The sequence below is a fragment of the Artemia sp. Qi Xiang Cuo genome, chromosome 5 (genome assembly GCF_049724085.1).
Source record: "Artemia sp. Qi Xiang Cuo chromosome 5, ASM4972408v1, whole genome shotgun sequence".
Classification (NCBI taxonomy): domain Eukaryota; kingdom Metazoa; phylum Arthropoda; class Branchiopoda; order Anostraca; family Artemiidae; genus Artemia; species Artemia sp. Qi Xiang Cuo.
In genome coordinates, this window is record NC_142798.1 from 55,556,630 (window position 1) to 55,580,657 (window position 24,028).

Sequence of the window (24,028 nt, forward strand, 5' to 3'; positions counted from 1 at the left end):
TGTCCTGTGTAAAAAAAATCCGGTTTTTAGGATTTGGGTTGCGTTGCCGAGGGTCAGTCTTTACGTATGGCTCATTATTATAAATGGGTTAAAAGTTGCATGACAAGAAATGTTTAAGTACTGCGTTAAGTACAGAAAAGAATTGCATCCTTGTTATTTACTCTACACAAACAAAGTGTGTAATCACACACTGTAATTCTTTAATAGTAGCAATGCTAATACCTTGCAGTACCCAAAATAATAATTGTACCCAGTTTAATCATACATAAGTCTGACGAGCTAGGCAGGCACTTACGGCGTAAGTTTTGGATTGCATAACTGGCAAGGCTAGTGATTAAAGTCAATTCACAATTAAATTTTACTGATACTAGAATTGAACCATCTTAATTTTTGAAATCAGTAAAGCCCAAATCCATCTACAATAATAGTTTAAAATGTTTCTACGCTTAAATCTACCCAAAACGCAAGTTCAATTGGTCTGAACTTATCTTGGGATAGCCAATAAGAATTTTCTTCTAAACATGATGATTGGGTGACATATTCATAATCATAGTTAGTATGACATCGTGGTAAAGGCTGTCTATCAATTTAATTAGTCCTAATATTTGGTCACTAAAGCACGGTTTTTCAATCGTTTGAAAATTGGTGTTGATCGAAGTCCATTTTAAATGGTTTCTTATTGATTCGTTCAGTGCAAAGTTTTTAAGAAAAAGACTTTAAAGACACTATTACTATTACATCAATTACTTTTCTTTCGTTTTATGTTAAATTCGTCGCTTGGAAGATCAATCAACAAGCATCGTCGAAGCTAAGACATTTATACTTCAAGCATAAACAAAAAGGTTTTTTTTTCCAAACAATAATTACTGTTAGCTTAAAAAAAAAAATGTGAAAAACAGTTGCATATGCCAACTGTAGAAATCTGCGAAAATATTTGCATTTTGTGTTATTGCTCTTTAGCTTTTCTGCTTGATTTGAGGCACCTCGTAGCACAATTGGTAAAACATTTTTATATTGTTCATGTAAACCATGCGTCATTTAGTAGATGACGTTACTGCTTTGTCATTTCGTCACCCAAAATACATACAGTTTCCATCAGTGTATTTCTAAGCTAATTTGAAATGGTATTACTTTCAGGGGACATGTCGCACTGAAATAATAAATTAAGGGAAATTAGGCAACTATTTTCCAGCAATGAATTTATTTTTCGTAGTGAAAACTAGTCTATAAACCTTTCTTGAAAATTTCTATACCAGAATTCTATGAAATTAGCATAATTTATTCTGCATTATAATTACTTGTTGTCGTAGCTTCGCAGGATTTCATTAAAAACAATGCGTACAGTAAGAAATGTTTCTGTAATATTTTTTGCGAGATTAAGAGTGAATTTCTCGCGTTTTCACCCAAAACTACTGGCCGATAAAAAGGAAAAAATTAAAATAATGTGCTTTTTTACCTAAAAACAAATTTAGATCTTCCTAAAAAAATGGTTTAAAATATTTTACATATAGGTCATTTGGACTTTTCCTTGAGCTTTTTGTCGTTATATTAGCGCCATCTATAAAGATGAAACTTTCGATACAGCTGCCTTTTCTCTTGAAAGAAAAAATGGTGAAACGCTAAACTCAGATTAGAGATCTAAGCAATCTTAAGCAAGAATTTACAGCAAAATTCCCCAATCCTGCTACTTCTTAGACGCAGGGATGAGTCCAGGATCTTTCAATGCCGTCATCTTGTGGGGGGTGGGGGTGGCGATAGGCTCCGGCAAACTACTCAAGGGTTGACTTCCCTGCCCGCAGAGCTTGAGAGTGCTAGGTACCGCAAGGTGGCGACTCCTGGCCTTATTGGGGTCGCCACCACCCTTGCCGAGGATCAATCTAAGGTCTTATGATCGCTCCTTATCTGATGAGGTCAAGTTTGTCTTAGGAATCGTTTTGTCCGCTGTTCAGTCCAACAACCCAACCAGCCGGTATTTACCAAGTTTTCAAACCGAAAGAACAGCCTCAGATTGGATTTGCTTCCAGTAGACGACCAAATGCACGTCCCAAGAAATTTCTTACGGATACGTTTACTGTCACCCACTACAATATACGTGGTCTCCGATCTAAGTTCGATCACCTACAGTGGCTACAGCATATGATGAATGAGGTCTACCCTTCTGTCATGTGTGTATCCAACACTAACCTGAATTTTGGCGTCATCGATAGTGAAATAAACATTCCTGGTTACACTCTGCTAAGGCTGGATAGCAAAAACCCGAGAAGCTCGACTTTTGGTGGGGGTAGTGTTACTATGTATCTTAAAAATAACATCCCATTTTCGACACTTTCAATTCCTAGCGATAAGGATGTCCTTTGGGTGAAAGTAAACCTACCAAACAAATCGTTTGTTATTGGTACAGTCTATAGCCCACCAAAGATGAAAATCACTGAACATCTTGAAGATTGCTTGGAATCTGTGAAGCAAAAATTACCTAAATCAGGTATAATAATCCTAGGAGACTTCAACATTTATCATTTATCATGGCCACTGGCTGAAAAGTCGTAAAACTGATGTGGAAGATGTAGCTCTGTTAGATACGAGTCTTGCTTATGGCCTAGAACAGCTTGTTGAATTTGACTCTTATATTGACCTTCATGGATCATCCCGACTTGATCTCTTCTTAACTTATCATTCGGATTCCTTTAGTGTTGAAAGCTATCCTTTTGCCAGTGACCATAGGGCAGTTATAGCTCGTGGAAATCTCAAAATACCTACATCTGTAAAGCACGAGTGGATCATCAGGCAGTATCCCCGCAGAGACTGAGATGGTCTGCGAAACTTCTTATCAGCAAAGCTGTGGAGTAAATTCTTAGAAGAAGTCCCATATAAAGCAGCGGCACTTTACGAAAAAGCGATTAGAGAGGCCATTGAGCAATTCGTCCCATCAAAAACAATAACATTCTCATCTCAAGATAAGCCTTGGTTCAATGCTGGTTGTAGAAAGGTCACCAGGGCCAGAAAGAAGGCTCACAAGAAATTGCGTTCGACTGAATCTGACGAGGACCGGGCTGCTGTTATTAGAGCTCAAAACGAATCTGTTGAAGCTGCACGTCAAGCTAGAGCCGACTACAAGCACAAGTTTGTAGACAAACTAAAAAGAGCCCCTGCAAAGCGATGGTCGAGGGTCGTCAAAGAAGCTCTGCCGTCATCTAAATCAACATCAATTCCCTCGCTTTGTGTCGAAGGGACGATGATCCAGCTAGGCCAGGAAAAGGCAGATGCTCTTGCACAAGCCTTTTCAAAGGCCTTCCAACTTAATAAAGACGGAGTCTCCCTCCCCCCTTTTCCGCTACAAACAGAAGCAAAAATAACCAGCGTTAACATAACTATTAGTAAGATGCTAAGAATGCTAAGCCAGCTGGATGTCACCAAAGCTTCAGGACCTGACGTGATTCCCAATCTCATCCTTAATAGATGTGCCCCTGAACTCGCCTCTCGCCTCTGGTATACTCGCCTTTGGTATACCGGTTCTTTCGCCTCTCTATACAGAAAATGCTTTGAAGCAGGATCATTCCCAAAACCCTGGAAAATTGCTCATGTGGTCCCTGTTCCAAAGGCAGAGTCTGACCTTTCTGTTGTTGGCAGACACGCAATACGGTTTTTGCAGAAAACGGTCTATATTAGACTGTCTGATTGCACAGTATCAAGAGTGGATTAAGCTCCTTTATTAGGGGCGTGATATTCGCCTTCTCTCCTTTGACATCGCAAAAGCCTTTGATCGTGTATGGCACAAGGGACATCTTTGTAAACTGAAAGCCTATGGAATTGATGGTCAACTATTTGAGGTGCTTACTGACTTTCTTCGTCAACGATCAATACAAGTTGTTTTCAATGGCATCATATTAAAAAGAACACACAGTCTTATCAGAAGTACCCCAAAGGAGTACAAATATTCTTTAGCCAACTCTTTTCTTGGTGTTCATAGACGACCTAAGGGACAACCTTGTGAAGAAACCTCCCTACTTTGCTGATGACACGACAACAAAAACATCAATTGCAAAACACGAAGATCCCAGCGAACCCAACAAAGAGCTTCAGGCTGACTTGGAGAGAACTGAGGTTTGGACAGATACACGGCTTGTAAGTTTTAACGCATCGAAAACGAAACAGCTCCTAATTTCTAAGGCGCGTAATATGAGGGCTCATTCACTTCAAAGGAGAGGCAACAACGCGAGTTGATACACTGCGCCTACTTGGAGTTAATTTCTCTTCGTATCTCTCATGGACTGAGCATCTCAGGAAAATTAGATCCTCTTGCTCCAAGAAGTTAGGAGTCATCCCAAGATGCAAAAGTCTTCTCCCTAATGAGTCTATTTTGTCACTTTTCATTTCGTGCAACGCCTCGACGTGGCGTCCATGTCACTTTTCTAAAAGTACATGCATAATCCTCCATCAGAGGAGCTATCAAAGCTCGTTCCTGATAGAGCGAAGCCCTTGCGATCAACTCGCCGAAGTACAGCTTGTCAGGACTACTTTGAGCATTATACTCCCCACTAAGAATATCTGAAAACGAGTTTCACCCGGCGATCGGTTGCCACATGGAATAGATTGCCGGCAGAGGTAATCTTGGAAAATCCTTCCCTTGACGCGTTCAAGAGAAGGTATAACAAATACCTCAGCGTTGGAAAATGAGGTAATTACCGGGACTAGCGACAAATCGCAGATGAAGCTTCATCGCAGATGAAGCTTCACGGCTTCATCTGCGATGAAGCCGTGAAGCCTGTAATAAAAAAAAACTGTAGATTGAATTATGATGATCGCATTAGGATATAAAATACTAATGTGTCACCAACAAATTCTGTTATAATATACAAATTTATAACTTTGAAATAACAACCTTTCTAACTTAGTTTTTATGTTTAGTTTAATATGTGCTTTGTTTTCTACTTTAAACAGTAGTTCCCCTCTTATTTTCGAGCTCCATTGTTGACCTTCGCGTACTGTACATTTTAGGAGCTAACTAAGAGTGGGCTCACTGAGAAATTAACGACTAAAAGCTACATTTAGTGTATGGTAGCTTATGCCCCTCGTCTGAGCCCGCTAGTCTAAACAAAAAGAAAAAGGGAAAAGAATACGATATTGGACTTTACAATCCCTGCCGGCGGTGCTGATCTCTGTTTCATGGCCTACTAAGATTTTATTAAAAAACTGTTGGACATTGCGATGTAGAATATACACCATAGAAAGTACACGTTCAAAAGTAAAAATGAATGACGCCGGTAAAATGTCGTTTTTTTGCAAGCAGCTTTGACTGACGATTGGAAATCGAAATTTGGTTTTCCACCGTGAACTCCCAAAAAACATAAACTAGAAGCAAATTTAAATAGCAACAATACTTTTGTGAAGGATAAAGAGGCAAAGAAAAACCGAAAAACAAAAAGATCAAGAACTGAACCACAAAAAATAAATAGCCTTTTTTAAGACAAGAAAAGTAAGGTCTGCTCTTGATAAAAGATATCCCTCTTTATAAGCTACAGATGACTATCAGAAGATTCTTAAAAAATTTACAAAAGTAGATTCAAGGTAGTTAGCTTTAAATATCAATCCTTATTCATCTATCGATGATTGTAAAATCTAGAGCCATTTTCCGTTCTTGCTTTGGCAATAGAACTCTTGCCATCTACAAATAGTAAAAGGGAATTGTCGAGTCAAGAAGCATACTAAAAATTCGGTTAGTTTCACTAATGGTTCTATTTCCAGATGTAAGCAGTTAATACTAATAGCAAATAATATAGGTGCTAAAGAATATTCCTAGGAAACTTCAGAATTAACTCTATATACATTGGATGTAGAATCTGGATTTAAAAATAAGAATAAGGAGAAAAAGATAAGAAGAAATACGAGATACCAAAAATCCCCATTTAAAGTTTCTATAATAAAATTTGACGGTAAAGCTTTAAAAACAGAAGGGACCTTAAATTTATAATCCAGTCAACCATTAATATAAGCTTTTAGAAAATGAGCAGCATCCTTAGTCAAAGTGACTTCTCAAATAGCCTAACTCTTGAATAAAAAACAACTTATTTTTAGTTAAAATGAATTTAATCCTTGAAAATAATGTCTTTCGAATTACTTCAGAGAATACCGGCAAAAGAGTCATTAGTTTATTTATTGTTGGAATCTTCTCACCGCCTTCCTAAAAAGCGGCACTATTTTGATCTTCTTGAAAGTACTAGAAAAAGATCCATCTTTAAGACACACAATAATGAGTTAAAAAAAAAACTCAAGAGACTTGAAGAATAGCTAAATTTAGCATCTTTAAAGGATCCAATCCATAAGCTCCAGGGTGAATTTTCGTCTTAGTATTGACTGCTTCTTATTCCAACACTTGTCTAAGAACCCCAGGGTCATTCATCCAGCTCAATTATTTTTGAGATGATCCATCGTTATATGACATATTAATATGCTTTTTTACTTTGGACCTTTCAGAGAAAAAAAAAGGCTTGCCTTTCTAGCTACATCAGATTTACGGAACTGGCAAGTATAATTGGGCAATCAGGAATTATTTGCATTATATGGTCATAATCTCGCTCATATTTTGGCCAGATTAGTTGGACAATTCGTAAACCAGCTGCAATACAATTTTAGATTTCCTTATAAAAATTTAAGTACAGTTTTACTTTATTTATAAAGGTTGTAAAGTTCTTGAAGTTTATTTTTCAGATTCCAAAATTTTTTCAAATTTTGTGTCTCCCAGTGTTTTAAAGGATTATCCCAATCAGAACATTTAATTTATGGTACCGCGAAACTAGTTGAGCATATGGCACTACTTTTCCAAGCTTGTATTGCGCAGCAATTCGTACCGACTACATTATGTGAGGGTATTGTGACGTGTGTCCCAAAAAAGAATAAGGACCGTCAATCTTGTGACTCTTATCGTCCAATTAGAGTTTGTCAGTTATTGCAAAATTATTTGAAAAGATTCTTCTTATAAAAATTTCGAATAGGTGTGACCATGGAGATCATCAGTTTGGTTTTCGTGCGGGTCTTGGTGTTGGGAATGCACGTGAAGTTTTCGTGTCTATTTTGGAGAGGTATGAGGGAATGAAGAAACCTTTATATGTTTGTGCAATAGGTATTTCTAAAGCATTTGATTCGATCCTACATTCCCAAGTTGTTTTAGCACTTTTGAGGAGCGGGTAAACCCATTCTGCCTCCCTGTGGCAATGGTACCAAAACTCTTCCATACGTGTCCGCGTGCAAAATCTTTATAGCAACCGAATTTCCGTGCGTTGTGGAGCAAGACAGGGCTCAGTGTTAAGTCCTGCAATATTTAACAATGCCATCCTCTACGCAACCCGCAGAATACCGCATTTTCTTATCGAGCCATCCATTGACGCAAGTCACCTTTCACACGCAGATGATTCCTCTCCTATCTGACAATTTTCAATCTCTCCAAGCCGCTGTGAACAGCCTTTATGCCGGGTTGTCTGACATCGGGCTGTAAGTCACTTCTGCTATAACTGAATTTCTCGTTTTTGATTGTCATCGCCCTCGAGATTCAAAAATTCAGGTTGGCCCTGATTCAATTTCTGCCACTGCTTCACTCAAGTACCTTGGACATGCATTTGGGACCTCAATTCGAACAACAAGGTCATGAACAATAAATATGTTGAGAGAGAAGTTAAGAAAGTCCTATTGACGTTTTTTTAGAGTTAAAGGTCAATTTGACAAAAAAACGCTTGGTCAGCTTTATAATTAGTTTTTTGCTCCCCATATACTTTTTCTGGTGCCACGATGGACATTTTTTACCAAGTCTGAAGGTCAACAAATTCGGTCTGTCTTTTTAAGATTTCGTAAGTATTTTCTTCGTGTTCCTATTTGATCTCGTAACAAGTTATATCTCCAGACGTTACGGTTTTTTTGAGATATATGATAAGATGGGTGTTTTAGAAGGAAGATTCAAACAGTAATATGAATCAATCATAGATATTTCGTTGGGGTGTATTAATTGTTTGTGATTTTTTCGTATTAATCGTTTAATCGTATTGTATTGATGTATAATCGTTTGTGTTTATATTTTGTTTATATAGTGCTTATAAGTGCTTATAAATTTCTTTTTCCATACTCCTCTAAGTGCATTTTTGTATGTATAGAGGGTTCATATAAACAGATTATTATTATTAAACACTTCTCACAAATTCCGTACCTAGACTATGTGCCTTAACATACCAGTCGCTCATTTAATCAAAAATTTCCTTGACTAAGGTTTCCTTCTTGGTTAAGCGATGGTACATGTAGCAATGATGAGTTTTTGGTTAATGAGTATTGATGTGAACCCTGGACACGGGTACGTACACAAGATGGTGCTTTCGTATGGAGGAGGGAATATAAACTAAAAAAAGTGGGAAAAATAAAGTGAATTGTATAAAAAAAAATCAGTAATTTTTTTTTAAATTTTAAGTTTTGTGGAAAAGAGGAGGGCTTGCACAAGAAGTCTTTGAGTGATAGATGGTATGAATAAGAAGAATTCAAGGAAAGTAAGAAAGCATTAAAATATCAATTTAGGAGGTGTAAATGGAGGTCATACATAAAATTGGTGAAGATCTAGAAGATGCAGCCAAACTGCATAAAAGTAGTATATTGTTTTAGACATGTTAAAAAACTGAGAGGGAATAGTCACTCTGGACTTGTCTCAGTTAAAGATAGGATCAGGACCACATTTAGTGATAAAGGGAGAGTTAAAGAGAGATGGGAAGAACATTTGGGAATGTTCTACTCTGTGATAAAGTTACAGGATTTTATAAGAAGAGAATTAGAAAATTTGTGACACTTTGAAAGTAGAGGAAGATTTAATTTACGAGGAAGAATTAGAGATAGTACTGAAAGGATTAAACAATAATATAGCCCCAGGTGCTGCAAGTACCTTTATTTACTGTTGTAAATGAGTTTTTTTTTACATATGATGGTTGTAAAGTCAAGATAAATTCTTTTAGATTATGACCATGGTTTTTTAAAAAGGGGAAGTACCTAGCTGTCTTAGAAAAACTCTAAATAAAGCCTTATGTAAGAAAAGTGATAAGAGTGAGTGTGATAATTATCAGGCAGTTACTTGGTTACCTTAGGAAGCAAACTACTTAGTATGGTGACACTTTCAAACTTATAGATGCAATGAAAAAATTTTGAGAGAAAAACACATTGGTTTTAGGAAAAGAGGAGTATGTGTCGACTAAATTTTCACTCTTTGGGGCACTTTAATTTTCAGCTTTATAGATAATGAGCAAGCGTTTGAATCAGCAGATAGAAAAGCTTTAGCGCAGTTCCTATCCTTGCATGAATATACATGAAACATTAAGTGATTATGGGTATGTACTAGAATAACATTGATGCGCTTAAGGTAGGATATAAGGTTAGCAGGTGGTTTCATTTTGAGTCAGAAGTTAAGCAGGGTTGCGTTCTATCTCCATTTATACGGATCATTTTGATTTACTTTGTCCTAATGAACGCGACAAAGGCTCGGGCAGAGAATGGAATCCATTGTGATGGTAAAACTATCTTAGACTTAGATTACACTCATAATTTAAGCGTCCTACGTGAGCAAAATGATTGATTTTTCGGATGTTGTGAAAATTCTGGGGGCAAGAATAGGCTTGAAAATTAACGTTAAGAAGACGCATTCACTTAGATTGGGAATAAATGAAGGTAAAGAAGTGAAGTTGGGCAACATAAAGATTGATCAAGTAGATAGTTTCATTTATCTAGGTAGTAGTATTAGTAAAGATGGTGTATGATATAAAGATGTTAAAGGTATAAACAGCCAAGGCCCGGGTTGGTTTTCCACAATTGAAAAAAAATTGGAAGAAAAGGAAGGTAAGGCCACTGACTCTGAATGGAATATTGGATGCTATGGTGATGACAGTGGTCAAGTAAGGGTCTAAAACCTGGGTCCTTCGAAACACGGAGGAGGATTTATTACATTTTTTCCAGAGGAATTATCTACGGATTATTTTTGGTACCCGTCTAATTGACCGTATTTCAAATAGTAAGCCGCACGACAAATGTGATTCTATCCCCCTTTCTGGACTTTAGTGAGATATAGGTTAGGATGGCTAGGACACGTTCTATGGATGAAGGACGATGGGCTACCAAAGACCGTCATTTTTGGCTAACCCTATATGGCCAATTGAAAAGCAAGTGATCCCCAAATAGGGTGGAAGACGGTTTTAAGGAAGAATTTTAAGGGAAATTTGAACTTCCTGGGAGGTGTAAAGAGGAAGACTTTAAATATATAGGGATCAAGGAACAGCCTGCAGAGCTGTGTTGATCACAAGCGGCTTCGTGCTGTAGTGAGTTGTTACTAGAAGTAGTAGTTGTAGCACTAGTAGTAGTGGCGGTAGTAAGACACCACGATGGTGAAAAACATCATTTGGAATCACAAATGACTTGAGGTTTAAACTTCAATAAGATATTGTCAAGTAAAGTCGCCGAGGTTTCCGTGGCTCTAATGCCAATACTAACTGAAAGGACGTAAATTCAACAGGAATATTCAGTAATGTCATTTACAGCAATTTCATTTTTCCTTTATATTCACATCAAAATCGAAATATTCAATGTTAAAACCAGGTAAATGGCTAGTAGTAGCCGCTGTAGTTGGCTATTTAAAAAAAAAAAAATTGAATATAATGAAGGTCTAAAGTAACCAAAACTGAAGTACTACAAAATTTACCACTACAATTCCAAATACCATTTTGATATACACACTAAAATCGTATCATGACCTATCTTCATAACACAAGTCGCATATACTGCCAAACCTCGACATAGACACTTACCATAATTTTTTCTTATTGAAATATTCAAAAAGGGCGTCACACCTGCTATAAAACCAGGTTTATTGAAGTCCTATGAAGCAAATATTACTCATCAGAGACATAATTATGGATTGGACACAAACCGTGAAAATTTTTTGCATTTGTATCTAAAAATAAAAAAAATCTTACCAAAAATACACCTCAAATCATCATTAGTATTTACGGCTGACGTTAGTAATAGTACCTTTATTTTATTTTATTAATAGAATAGATAAAATACCTGCTGAAATAATCTTCTTCTCTCCTCTGGAGTTGGTGATAACTGGGTTTTTGACTCCTGTGCCTCTACAGCATCAGCTGAGCTATTTTCAACATTTTTTGACCTAGCTGGTAGCTCTTTTTCTTGATCTGACAATGTTTTTCCTTGGTCTTGACTTCCTTCATTTACTTTTGCCTGACTTGGCCTCCTTTTTCCTGGTCTTCTGATGGAAAATCTGTTATTTGAATAGTCATAGTCGTAATCCTAGAAACAAATAAATAATTCTGTATAAAATATTTTTAAGCAGGCACAAACGCAAGAATTTGCTTTGTGGAGATCCGGCATTTTTTTGTCAAGAAAAAAAATATATAAAGATAAGTGAAGTATCTCGTACCAAAATTTGAAGAAATTACAGAGACAATTTTAGCAATGTCTGGATTAGGGGTACTTGTCTAGCTCTCACAACATCCAGAATACATCGACATAGTCAATCAATAGCCCAAATCCAACAAATTAGAAATTTACCGCTTTTCACAAATGCGTTTACCATACTCACTATTAGGTATCGTACTTATACATCACGTGTTAAAAACTCACAAATGATTATTGTTTATTAAAGTACCGAGAAAAAACTTAAGCATCCTGCAAACACACATCAAGTAAACAAATTTCTACTCTGTAGTTTTGGTTTATTTCGTTTAATGATCTATTCTGATTACTTTGTTTTTATTTGCAAACTAGTCTACCCGCAGAGCGTTGCTGCAATTTCAAAAGAAAAAAAAATTCAATTGAGATTCCCCTTCAGACCCCGCCCCCCTCCCTCTATGGAAAATTTACCTCCGCGGAAAATTCCCCGCGGCGCATTAATAACGGCCGTATCTTTAGATTTATAGGCATTTGAAAAAGTCCTCCCGCGTAAAAGTTCTTTTCAAACGTCATGATTTCCACAATAGACTTAATCCAAGGCTTAGTCCAGACTGAATAAAGTTGTCCTTTACTCTATAATTATATAAATTGCCTCTTTAATTTATCTGGGTTACATATGTAAAGAGCCAGATAATGATAAGCAAATCAAATTAATTGTAATATAGAAATTTTCCTCCCCTGAAGAATTCCTCCGCCTAACAATTTCCTGCACGGAAAACACCCCTCGAAAAGTCCCCCTTTTCGACAATTATTTCGAATTCAGATAATTTACTGAAAAGAGATTTTCTAATTTTAGAAGTGTGTTAGATAACAAAATTCATAATTAACTGACCCATTAAATGAATATTCAGAAAATGTGAAAAATGTGACCGGAAGGAACTGTCGAGTATTTGTGTTGAGGGGTCTGTAATTTCAGTCAACGAAAAAATTATTAAGTGCGTTTTGGGAGGGGGGATTTTATGCCTAAAACCTTTGCAAGAGTGTACACAACAACATCTTAAAGTTTCTTGGCGATTGGGTGAAAAGTATAGTAATGCAGACAGTAATTTCAGACAGACAGACACGAATTCGTTTTTATTTATTTAGACTTTTTTTTCTTGTCAGTTACCTACCAGTAGCTGAAAAATAAAAGGACTCAGTTGTTATGGACGAGTAGATAAACAATGACGGTTGTTTAAATTTAAAATAAAAGAATAAATGAAAAAAATTTCTACCCTCGACAGGTTTAGTTTATTTTGTTTTACATTCCATTAAAATTTACCATGTTTTTATTTGAAAATTTAAATATAAGGTATAAAATTTTTCTCTCAGCTACAGGGTATGAAAACCAATACAGCCAAAACTAAAGTCATGGACCTAAATATACAGTCGGATTATCAGCTTGTGCTTTACGGACAAGAATTGGAAAAAGTCGACAGCTTCACCTATCTTGGCTCAATAATAGATCCTCGAGGAGGCTGTGACCTTGACGTACAGAACAGAACCAACAAAGCCCAAGCCATCTTCTCACAACTCCGCCGCCGTTTGTGGATCCGGTGGGAGATAAAGCATGAAGACAAAAATTTCTGTCTATAAAGCGGCTGTTAGATCTGTTCTCTTCTATGCAGTCGAAACTTGGCCCCTGAAGGCACTTCATCTTCCTGATTTGGAAGGCTTTAACCACCACTCTACGACAAATCCTGAGGATTCGATACTCCGACAGAATCTCGAATGTAGATGTGCGCCACCACTGCTGTAACATCGAACCCGCCGTCATGATTGTCAAACAGAGAAGACTGCGTTGGCTTGGTCATGTTCTTAGAAGACCCACTGACCGCATCATAAAGCAAGTGCTTCTAGCTGCCCCGTTAACAGATTGGCGCAGGCGACCTGGCGGTCAATTTAAGAATTGTTGGACAACTGCCAAAAACGACCTCGACCCCATTTTGTGGATTTCGAAAGTTTGGCAGAAAGTGGGAGAGCTGCTGGCTCCGGTTTGCTGAAGAGCTGGCACAAGATCGCGACAAATGGGAGTCAATTATACGTAGACTTCTAGATAACGGGTGAGGCGTCCGTGCCTGGTCCCGCAACAAGTACAAGCAAGTACGAAAGTACAAAATTTAGCTTTTTTTGAAACTCATAGGCTGCAGGTTTGAGAAGCTACTCACGAATGGGAAAATACGACACTTTTTCAGAGAATTTCTTGTTTTCAAACCTTTGTCTCCTCTTGAAATATTCTTTACATTTGACATGAAACTAGATTGGTGAATTTTTCCTTCGATAAAATCATCAGTTTCTGTGATTTATTTTCATTTTTCAGTTCAAGGTTCAAGGTTTAATTTTAAAATATCTGTACAAAATAGACATAAATACAGGGTAAACGCCGGAGACACAAGGTCGAATGACAAAAACCCGGTACATTAATCGGAATAAACCTGTTTAACAACAAAATAATAAATAATATTTATTCCATGACTCACCAATATACGGACACCCACCCCAAAACCCCACCCACAACGGGCAAAGATCAACCGAAAAAACCAAAAAAAAAAAAAAAAAAAATACCAACGGGCGAATAAGGGTAACCGAAAACCGGCAACACACAGGGCAAAACACCCAACAAAACAATAATATCAAATGCACCCAGATTTTCAAAATATTATTAATTCTTAAAATTATTTATAAGGATAGAATGAAGTTGCTTTTTTATATTTGGAAGAGATTTGCTGCAATCAATAAATGGTAGATGAACACACCATGAACCCGTGATTGAAAATAAGGGTGAGAACCGTGATCTCTCTGTGCTTAATTTTAGGTGCTGAATATTCCATTTATGTCGGGTTTCATAAGAATGGGCATGTTGCACAGGGAAAAAATTATTCGAACGAAAGTACGTAGGTAGTTCTGACCGGTCATATTTTACCTTAAATAAAAAAGAATTGAGGGTGAATATCTGTGAAACAGGCAAATTATTAGTTAGAAGATATAAAGTTTCAGTTTTACTCTTATTAGGATACGAAGACGGTGATGGTAAATATTTCTTTAAAATTAGAAGAGCCCGGTTTTTGAAGAATTTGTATCGGTTTCACATGACATCTGAATGTTGCCAAATATATCAGAGGACAATACATTAGATGGGAATGAACCAACGCAAAATAAATTAGACGTAGGATTTCATATGGAAAAAAATGCTGAAACCTTTGCATTATACCAACCCCTTAGCAACTTTAACCCGTAATCTATTACAATGTTCATTATATGACAGATTTTCATCAATAATAATACCCAGATACAGGAACGAAGTTACCCTTTGAATTTGAATATTTGTAGCATGATCAAATATAGTTGAAATTCCTTGAGCATTCTGCCCAATTCTACTATAAATGATAAATTTGGTTTTTGATGCATTTAGTGACAAACGATTAGCTTTTAGCCATACAAGAAGTTGTGAAAAAACGATTTGCAGCTTCTCATTGACATCCTCTTCCGAATATCCAGTAAGTGATGATCCGGTATCATCAGCGAAAAGAACATTCAGACCAAGGTTTTCTGTCGCTGATGGAAGGTCATTTATATATATTAAAAAAGCAGTGGTCCCAGGATTGAGCCTTGCGGGACACCAATATTCGACAACAGACATGGATCCGAAACTGTGTCGCTGATCATAGTCACTTGGGAGCGACGACTTAGGTAAGATGCGATAAAACCGTGCGCTGGTCCTCGTATTCCACCGTGGTTTAATTTATACAACAATATTTCATGGCTTAACGAATCAAAGGCCTTCTCAAGGTCCAAAAATATACTCGCCGGTATCCATTTTTTGTCCAGACACTCGTGAATAAATTGTACCATAGTTAATATAGCATCCTGCGTACAAGACTTACGTGCAAGACTTACGTAAAAATAAAGCAAATTTTACAAGGACAATCTAATTGTTGTTAACGTCGGCTACGCATGTTTCAGAATATCAACTTCGGTAAAGAGACAAAAAAAGAAGAAAATCATAGGCAAACATCAAAGATCCAACAGAACGCTGTCCACAACTAGGAGTATCCAAACTGCTTTGAGGTAAGCATGCTAAATGCTGGGAAGATACAGCTAGATTTCCAGGAATTGTCAATAGATCACTGGCGATTAGTGCTTGATTTTTGGACATCGGAAAAGGTAAATTGAGATAAATGAACTTATTCAACAACTCAGCAGTAAATCTAGACAATAAAAATACATGGCTAGGAATGCAGGAAAAGAGAAAAAAACAATATAACGTAGAAAAAACACAAGGTCTAAAAAGGAAAATGACAAGCACCCATCCACCACTGATTACCCGATAAAAACCATTTCAGAGAAAAGCGTCATGCCCAAGAAACAACACAAACATGCATTTATAACTTGGCCCAGAGACATCAACCACCTAGCACCAATAAAAAATAACCAAAAAAAAGAAAAAAGATCATTCAAAGATCAAAAACATTGCTACAATTTTCCTGAAGGCACCGAATGAGTTATACTTTTTAGCTGACTCAGGCAGAGCAATCCAGGCAATACGAGAGGTAGTCAGAGGATTGAATTCTGATCTGATTGATTAGAAATCACCGTACAGTTGGAGAATAACGAAATATACACATGAAAGAATATTGTGGTTTAAATCAAGCAATGGCTTATTAACAGGACTACTTGTCTCATGGATTATTATAATATAATATAAATTTATTGGTCATCATAAATGTAAAATACCACACTGATGGAGTAATAAAAGAAAAGAAAAGAAGAAACAAATAAATTCTGACAAATATATACAAAACCAAAACAAAGAAGAACTGACAAGAAAAAAAAATACTAATAAGGGCAGTCATATGTAAGAACATAACGCATGACCGACAAAGAAAAATTTCAGAGGTTCTTTCACCAATAACCTGCCTCCGATATTTCTCATTTCTCTTCTGCACCACGGACACTGGACTAGCAACTCCGTACCGCTTGGATAGGGAGCTGTTGTTAGTCCAGAGAGGCAGCCGTAGAAAATATTTCGCATACTTGTAAAAACACTTCCGTATATCCTTAAAACCTGAAGCAGTAAAATAAGACCAAAATGGCGCAAGGGTGAGCAGATGCGAAACAACAAATGCATTATAAACGCTAGCTAAGATACGGTGTTCAAATTTAAACTTTAATGCAACTAGTAAGCCATACGCATTCCTACATTTTCTGGCAAAAAAAAATCCTTCAGAAGTTGACGCAAGATTTGACCCAATCGGTATACCAAGATAAGTCAGTGTATTTTGTGTTTTAATAACATGTTCACCTAACTTAACATTTGTCGGGTAATCTGAGCGGTGATTGAACACCAAGAACTCAGTCTTACTTTCATTAAATGGAAGGCCAATACGTTTATACACCCTATCGAGAGTTAATTTTTCTCAATTCCAAAGGCTGTTCTACTAATATCAAGGATGCCATCTGCATAGTTAGCTAGTGAAACATCAATACCTTTAAATATACATGCGGTTAGAACATTCCGTTGTGACACAATGGCAGCATTATTAAACAGAGGCGGAGAAGTTACAGTGTCCTGTCTAATACCCTTTTTTTTTACTGGAATTGAAGGAGTAAGTTCCACCGTACCAGGTGAGATGGTGACCTTAACTCTGGCATTTAGCTTTTTATACATATCACGTATCAACTTGATGACACAAATATTAATTGCACGCATATAAGCAGACAATAAGATATGCGGATGTACTCGAAAGCTCTAGATACGTCTAACGCAGCAAATATAATACCTCATTATGCTCAATAGCATGTAGAAAAAAATTAGCAATCAAATGGTGGGCATGGTCGTGATCTACTCCTTTCTTGAAGCCGAATTGGTTATCCGGTGTATAACGCTTATCAGAGTTGCTTTTAGGCATATTGCTTTCTCATATATCTTAGAGAGTGATATTAGACAGGAAGAAAAAGTTGACATTCATAGACTTAGAGAATAAGAGACATAAGGCTGAATTAAACAATTAATTTTTTTAGAATTGACCCAGAAATTTGAGCTGTCGAAGAACACCAAGACCTCCTATATTTTGGTTTTAATTACACTAATATGATGTCCCAGGGAAAGATTATCATGAAGAAGAATACCTAGGAGCCAAACATACCAATCACTAAGTCTACTGAGAGAAATCCTTGACAGATGAATTTTCGACTGTCGAGCATGATAAACTCACAAGACAATCAGGAAATTCAACTTGGCAACATTTAGGGCCAGGTAATTACGTCAAAACCATAAAATAACACTCTTAAACAAAATGGTAAAATTGATAACGATCTCAGGCTCCGTTCTGACGGCAGCGCCAAGGGTCATGTACCCAGCAAATGCAACTAGAGTGTCTTCATCTATTGTCGAAGGTCTACATTTTTGGGCAAGGAAAGATTCGGGGGTGATATAGATGACTAAGAACTATTAAATTTTTTTTCAAAACCATAACATTTGCATAATTGGTAAAAAAATAAGAGCAGATCTGACCCTAGAACTGAGGCTTTAGGGAAGCTAAACTCAACTTGATATGATGAGTGGAAAGTAGATCCATGCAGGTAACCCTTGAAGACCAATAGGAATCAAACTAAGCTCTAAGATTCTTTCTTATGCCGTGATATGTCATCCCCTGGGGTATAGTTATTGAACCTTTCAATTATGCCGAACAAAATGGCTATCTCAAAATTTTGACCAGGGAAAAAGTTGGTGGGAGGGACGCTAGCTGCCCTCCAGCCTTTCTGATCACTCAACAAGGACGCTAGAACTTTCAGTTTGCGTTCGAAAGAGCCATCTTCCAATATTCTACGACCTTTAATTCGATAAGATCACCCCTGGGAAAATAATAAACAAATAAACGCACATCCGTGATCTTTTTTCTGGCAAAAAAATAAATAAAATGCCACACCTTTGCAGATAGGCACTTGAAATCTCTACAATAAGGTTCTCTGATAAGCTGAATTTAATGGTGTAATTTTAATTAAGATCCCTTGACTTTTCGGCGGTTTTTCCCTCCTTTTCTGAAAATCCGGCAAAGATTTCTCAAGCTCATTACTTTTGATGTGCAACGTTACGCTCAATGAATTTTATAAGTTTAGGTTACTAATGGGCCGAGTCGCTCCATACTTACAGTTTGTTTCCACGAACTATTTGAATTATGGAATTGATGAAACAGAAAAGCTGAAAATAGCAATCAAGAAATAAAATTATAAGAAAAAAAAATATATATTGCAATTTCAAAACTCTAGAATGTAAACTGTAAGTATTGTCATATTTGAGTATTTATGTATATTTTGTTATTAAAATTCTGGTTGCAACTGGGACGAATCACTTTATACTTACAATTCGTTACCGCGAACTGTTTGACTTATGGAATTGACGATTCATAAAAGCTGAAAATAGCAATCAAGAAACAAAATAATAGATAAAATAATAGAAAAATGACTTTGAATTTGAAAAGTTTAGAATACAACCTATGAGTATTATCTCTGATAAACTGACATAAGTTGCAAAATACGCCTGTAGGCTATAGGTATTACTTATGTATCACAATATTCTCCCGAGTTCATCTTCCTAATTCAACGGAGAATGTTTGCATTAGTCGGGCTGATAATGTTCCGAAATTTCACCAGCTAGCATATATCTTTGAAACGCCAGATCTCTCTAGGATTTCACTCTTTTTTATATTATTCATACATTTCGAAAACATAATCTAAGACAAAGAAGCGGTGTGAATTTAGTTGACATAGCATTTCGTTTTAAATTAGAGCTACAAATGTTTCTGTTTATTGATACAAAGACAAAAAAATTCGCCACAAAATATAGTTCTAAACGTACCTATTCATAATCTAAGGTTCACCGAACTACAATAAAAGCCATTAACACTAAAAATATGAAACTTACGTCTTTATCGGTGTCCGCATACTCGTCATAATAATCGTAGTAATCGTCATAGTAAACAGGCCTAAATGGTCGTCTCCTATTGGGTCTACCTGGTCTTCTTCTTCTTTGAGCTATTGCCCGTAGTCTTCCTTGGCCTGTACCAGCTCGAACAGGAAAGGAAGCTACAATTCCATTTTCACTCAACTCCTGGCTCAATTTCTGAGATGACGTGTCTTGGATCGGTATTTGCTCTAAAATAAATACTGAATATGTAAAAAAAAGACTGTATTCTTCCTAAAAAAGTATACATACAAAAAATAAAAGAGAAGAAAAGCGAAAATGGGGTTTTATAAGGCCAATGAAAATACTAGAAGCAACAAAAGCGGATATTTCAAGAAGACAGCTGCTTCCTTTCTTCCGCAAGTCTGAAAAAATCAAGTTCTCATTTCCTGAGCGAAAATTAAAACAATTTAGACCAGAAAAAAAGTAATGGGGATCAAAATAACAGGTAGAAAAAACTAAATTCAAAACAATAAACCCAAAGAAAAAAAGGTAAGCCACTCACCCAAAATCTAAACTTCTCAATTAGAATCTAGATAAGCGACTAAGATTCCTTCAATGAAATAAAATAACAAAGCAGAGAACTACGTCACTTTTGTCCAATTTAAAATAAAGTTAGTATGGACAAATGTGGCGTAGCTTTCTGCTTTGTAATTTTATTTCAAACAGTTCGTGGTAACGAACTGTAAGTAAGGAGTGACTAGGCTCAATAGTGACTGGAGCCCTAAAAAACTGATATCAATAGATACATCATAAGAATCAGCTTATTATGCTGACTCTAAATATATAAGATTCATCAAGTTTAGTTTACTCATCAAATATGAGAAAATTTGCCTCATTTTTGAAATAGAGAAGAAAAGCCCCCTAGAATTCAAGAAATCTTAATGAAAATCTCATCATCAGATTCAGCGTACCAGAGAATCCTAGTGTAGAAGTTAGAAGTTCCTATATACAAAAATGTGAAATTTTGCTATGTTTATCAGATGAAAGATCACGGATGCGTTTTTATTCATTTTTTTCCCAGGGGTGATCTTATCGAAATTAATCGTCCTAGAAGATCGAGAGAGGGTGTATTCAAGCCTAAACTAAAAGTTCTAGTGCACTTTTTAAGTGACCAAAAGATTGGAAGGAAACTGGCCCCCCTCCCACGCTCCTTTTTCCCCAAAGTTATCTGATCAAAATTTGGAGCTGGCCATTTTGTTCAGTATAGTTTAAAGATGAAATAGCTATGTATACAAGGGTAAAGGACCCTCCACAGTCCGTGGGGAGAGGCCTGTAAGTTACGAAATTTGCCCATTGTTTACGCAAAGTATTTGTTATTGGTAAGTATACAGATATTTTTCGGGGGGGGGGGATGGGGATTTTGTCCTTGAGGTGTATTTCCATAGTGAGAATATTCCTTGGGGAGGGTCGTTTCCAGAGGATATTTTACACTGGGAAGATGTGACAGAATTCCTATGCGAAATTCTTTTTAATTGTCTTGCATTCTTTTTACGAAGTCTATCTTGCATGTGGAGATGTCCCAGGGGAATTATCCGGGGGCTATTTCCGCGTGTTTTGATATCCGGGAAAAAATTCCACAGAAGGGGGCTTTTTCGGAGTGACTAAGAAACCGACTAGAAATTAAAGCCTTTTTTAAATAAAAGTATGCTACAGAAATTTTTTTAGGCTGAATCGTCCACAAGAAATTTTACACAGAGGGCTGGGGATTCTCAGCGAGGATGGAACTGTCTGTAGGGAATTTGACGGGGGCGGGGGGTTGCACTTTAAGTTGGATGGAATTTCCACGAATGAGTTTCCCGTGAATGGGGGGGGGGGGAGGGGGTATATTTCATGGAGGATCGGCGTGCTTATAATTTTAGTGATGGAGTCTTTGCCAGATCTTGTGCCACATCTGAATCTCCTGATCCTATGACCTCTCTTTCACTCTTTTTGGTACTGCACTGACATCTTGGTCCACGTCCGGTCCTCGTTCCACAGCTCACTCAGACCATATTCATCCAGAATTCTCTTTATTCTTTTTGGCCATAAATCATTCTTATCTTCACGCAGAGCATCTGAATACGCTGCTTTGCAAGAAAAAAACTTGCCATCTACACAACTTTTAATCTAAGCATAACAATAGCTAACAGTCTTCTACTTCTCAATGACATTAATGCTATTTCTCCCTAAATTACCATATTACTCAAAAATCTACAAACGCCAAGAACTTTTCAAAATACTGTACCCAAGCACACTTAAGTTTACGCGTATTATTATATCTCCAACTTTCACACGCATAATGCATACCCTGAACTATTTTAGAAAGAAATATTTGTTTGTGCACCTTTACATTTTTTATCTTGCTAACTGCCTAGCAGTCACAAGAAAAGAGCCTCGCTTTCCTTTTCTAAGCTTATCTCTATGCGCTACTGGACTTACCGTTCGCTGTCAAATTACAGCCCAAATATATATAGTCTTATTTCACTTCCAGACGTATATTTTCACACTGAACTCTATCTCTTTCTGTCCCCCTTCTTCCTTTCCTGAACAACACCAGTACCGACTTCTTCACGTTCAGACTTATATTCTTCTTCCTCAAATAGTCGCTTGTTCAACCAACTATATGTTGCAGTTTATCCCCTGATTCTGGCATTAATGCTATATTATTCACGAACATTAACAGATACAATTCATATATATATATGAACTACCAACTTAGGAGCTCTCTTTAACTTTAAATACACTGGCAAATCATTTACGCAACTTGAAAATAATCGTGGAGGAATAGAACATCCATGCTTCCCCTCCAGATTTGACCAAATCATACCGGAGAATTTTCTTGCTACTTTCAACATAAACTGTGTTACATGATGTGCTCCAAACAATAGCTTAACAAATAAGAACTACAATCATCAATAGATACCATACCTTCATCAATAGATACCATTTAACAAGGTCAAATGTCCAATTTAAATTTAAAAATATGACGCAAAGCCTACTACCATTCTTTCTTACCAATTTCCTAACTGACCAACCTAATACTCAAAACAGATCAATTGCACGAAATCCCTCCCAAAACCATTCTCTTCACTTTCTGAAATAAATGACCTGCCCCTGGGTCAATTAGGATACGCCAATAGCATTGCAATTTGAATATATGCTGTGTTATGTTCAAAGATCTGGTTGAGCCACGCATTCGATATATATGTCTAATCCATGGCAAAATGAAAGAACACAGACTTGGAAAAATGAAATAGATACAAATCGCAGAGATCTCAGTAAAGAAGTGAAATTTTAAACTTCTTGGTGGTATGGCAAATCTTTAGTCAGACTGACCATCATAACTTCCCGAGCGGTAGCTACCCTTTCTTTTTCCTAAGACAGTAATGAGCACAAGTATCAATAGAAAGCAAATCTGTCCTTTAAAAACCATATGACACGAGCCAAGTTTTACACTCCATACCGAGTTGAATTTACCTTCCATACTTAGTAATTCTATGTCAATCTCCAAATCAGGATATTGCAGCCATCCAGTGCACAGTTAAATCAAGGTAATGATTTGTCAGTTTTACTAGCCAAAGTGCAAAAATTGTCCTTTAATCCCAACAATGTAAGTAATCATGACCTTAAGACAACCAGGTGGAAAGGTAGCTTTGTTGAGAAAATATGAATGGTGTACGTACTGAGAAGGCTTAGGGGACTAAACCTCCTCCGGAGTTCTGTGCCGAAAGGATATATTTTAACTACACTACGGGAAATACAAGCTCATTTTTTTGGAAGGTAAATCCCAGCATCAAACAGTTCGTTGCAACGAACTGTAAGTAAGGAGTAACACGGCTTGCTGGTAACGACAATTCTAGAAAACTTTATTTTGATGCAAATTGATACACCTAAATAATCAAATTTTAATGTTGATTTCACATATACAAGTTTTATCAAGCTTAGTCCTACCAATCAAAAGTTACGCGCCTGAGAAAATTTGGCTGATTTTCGAAAAAAAGGGGGAAAGACCCCTTAAAAGTTATAGAACCTTAATGAAAATCACACCATCATATTTCGCGTATCAGAGAACCCTACTGTAGAGGTTAAGCTCCTATCTACAAAAATGTGGAATTTTGCAATTTTTGCCAGAAGAAAGATCACGGGTGCGTGTTTATTTTTTTGTATTTTTTTTTTGTTTCACAGGGGTGATCGTATTGACCCAGTGGTCCTAGAATATCGTGGGAGGGCTAATTGGAATGGTAAGTAAAAGTTCTAGTGCCCATCTTAAGTGACCAAAAAAAATGGAGGGCAACTAGACCCCCTCCCACGCTCACTTTTTTCCCAAAGTCACCCGATCAAAATTTTGAGATAGCCATTTTGTTCAGCATGTTCGAAAATATTATAAGTATGTCTTTTAGGATGACTTAATCCCTCGAAGTTCCCAGAGGGAGGGCTGAAAGTTATGAACTTTACCCAATGTTAACATATAGTATTGGTTATTGGGAAGTATACAGACGTTTTCAGGGGAGGTTTTTCCTGGTAGTGGGGGGGGGGGGGTGTGTGGTTCGGGGGTTATGGGGGAGGATCTTTCCATGAAGGAAGTTTTCATGGGGGAAGGGAAATTGCTATGAAGGGGACGCCGGA

General features: G+C 36.9%; 1 protein-coding gene across 1 annotated transcript in view; it reads right to left on the minus strand.

Moving 5' to 3' along the window:
- Positions 1-24,028, minus strand: part of LOC148952291 (uncharacterized) — a 110,073-nt gene that overhangs the window by 11,236 nt on the left and 74,809 nt on the right. The window contains exons 6-7 of the mRNA XM_089089741.1: positions 19,382-19,611; positions 11,074-11,316 (exon numbers count right to left, since the gene is read on the minus strand). Coding sequence (XP_088945867.1) covers positions 11,074-11,316; positions 19,382-19,611 — 473 coding nt within the window. The remainder of the gene's footprint in view (positions 1-11,073; positions 11,317-19,381; positions 19,612-24,028) is intronic.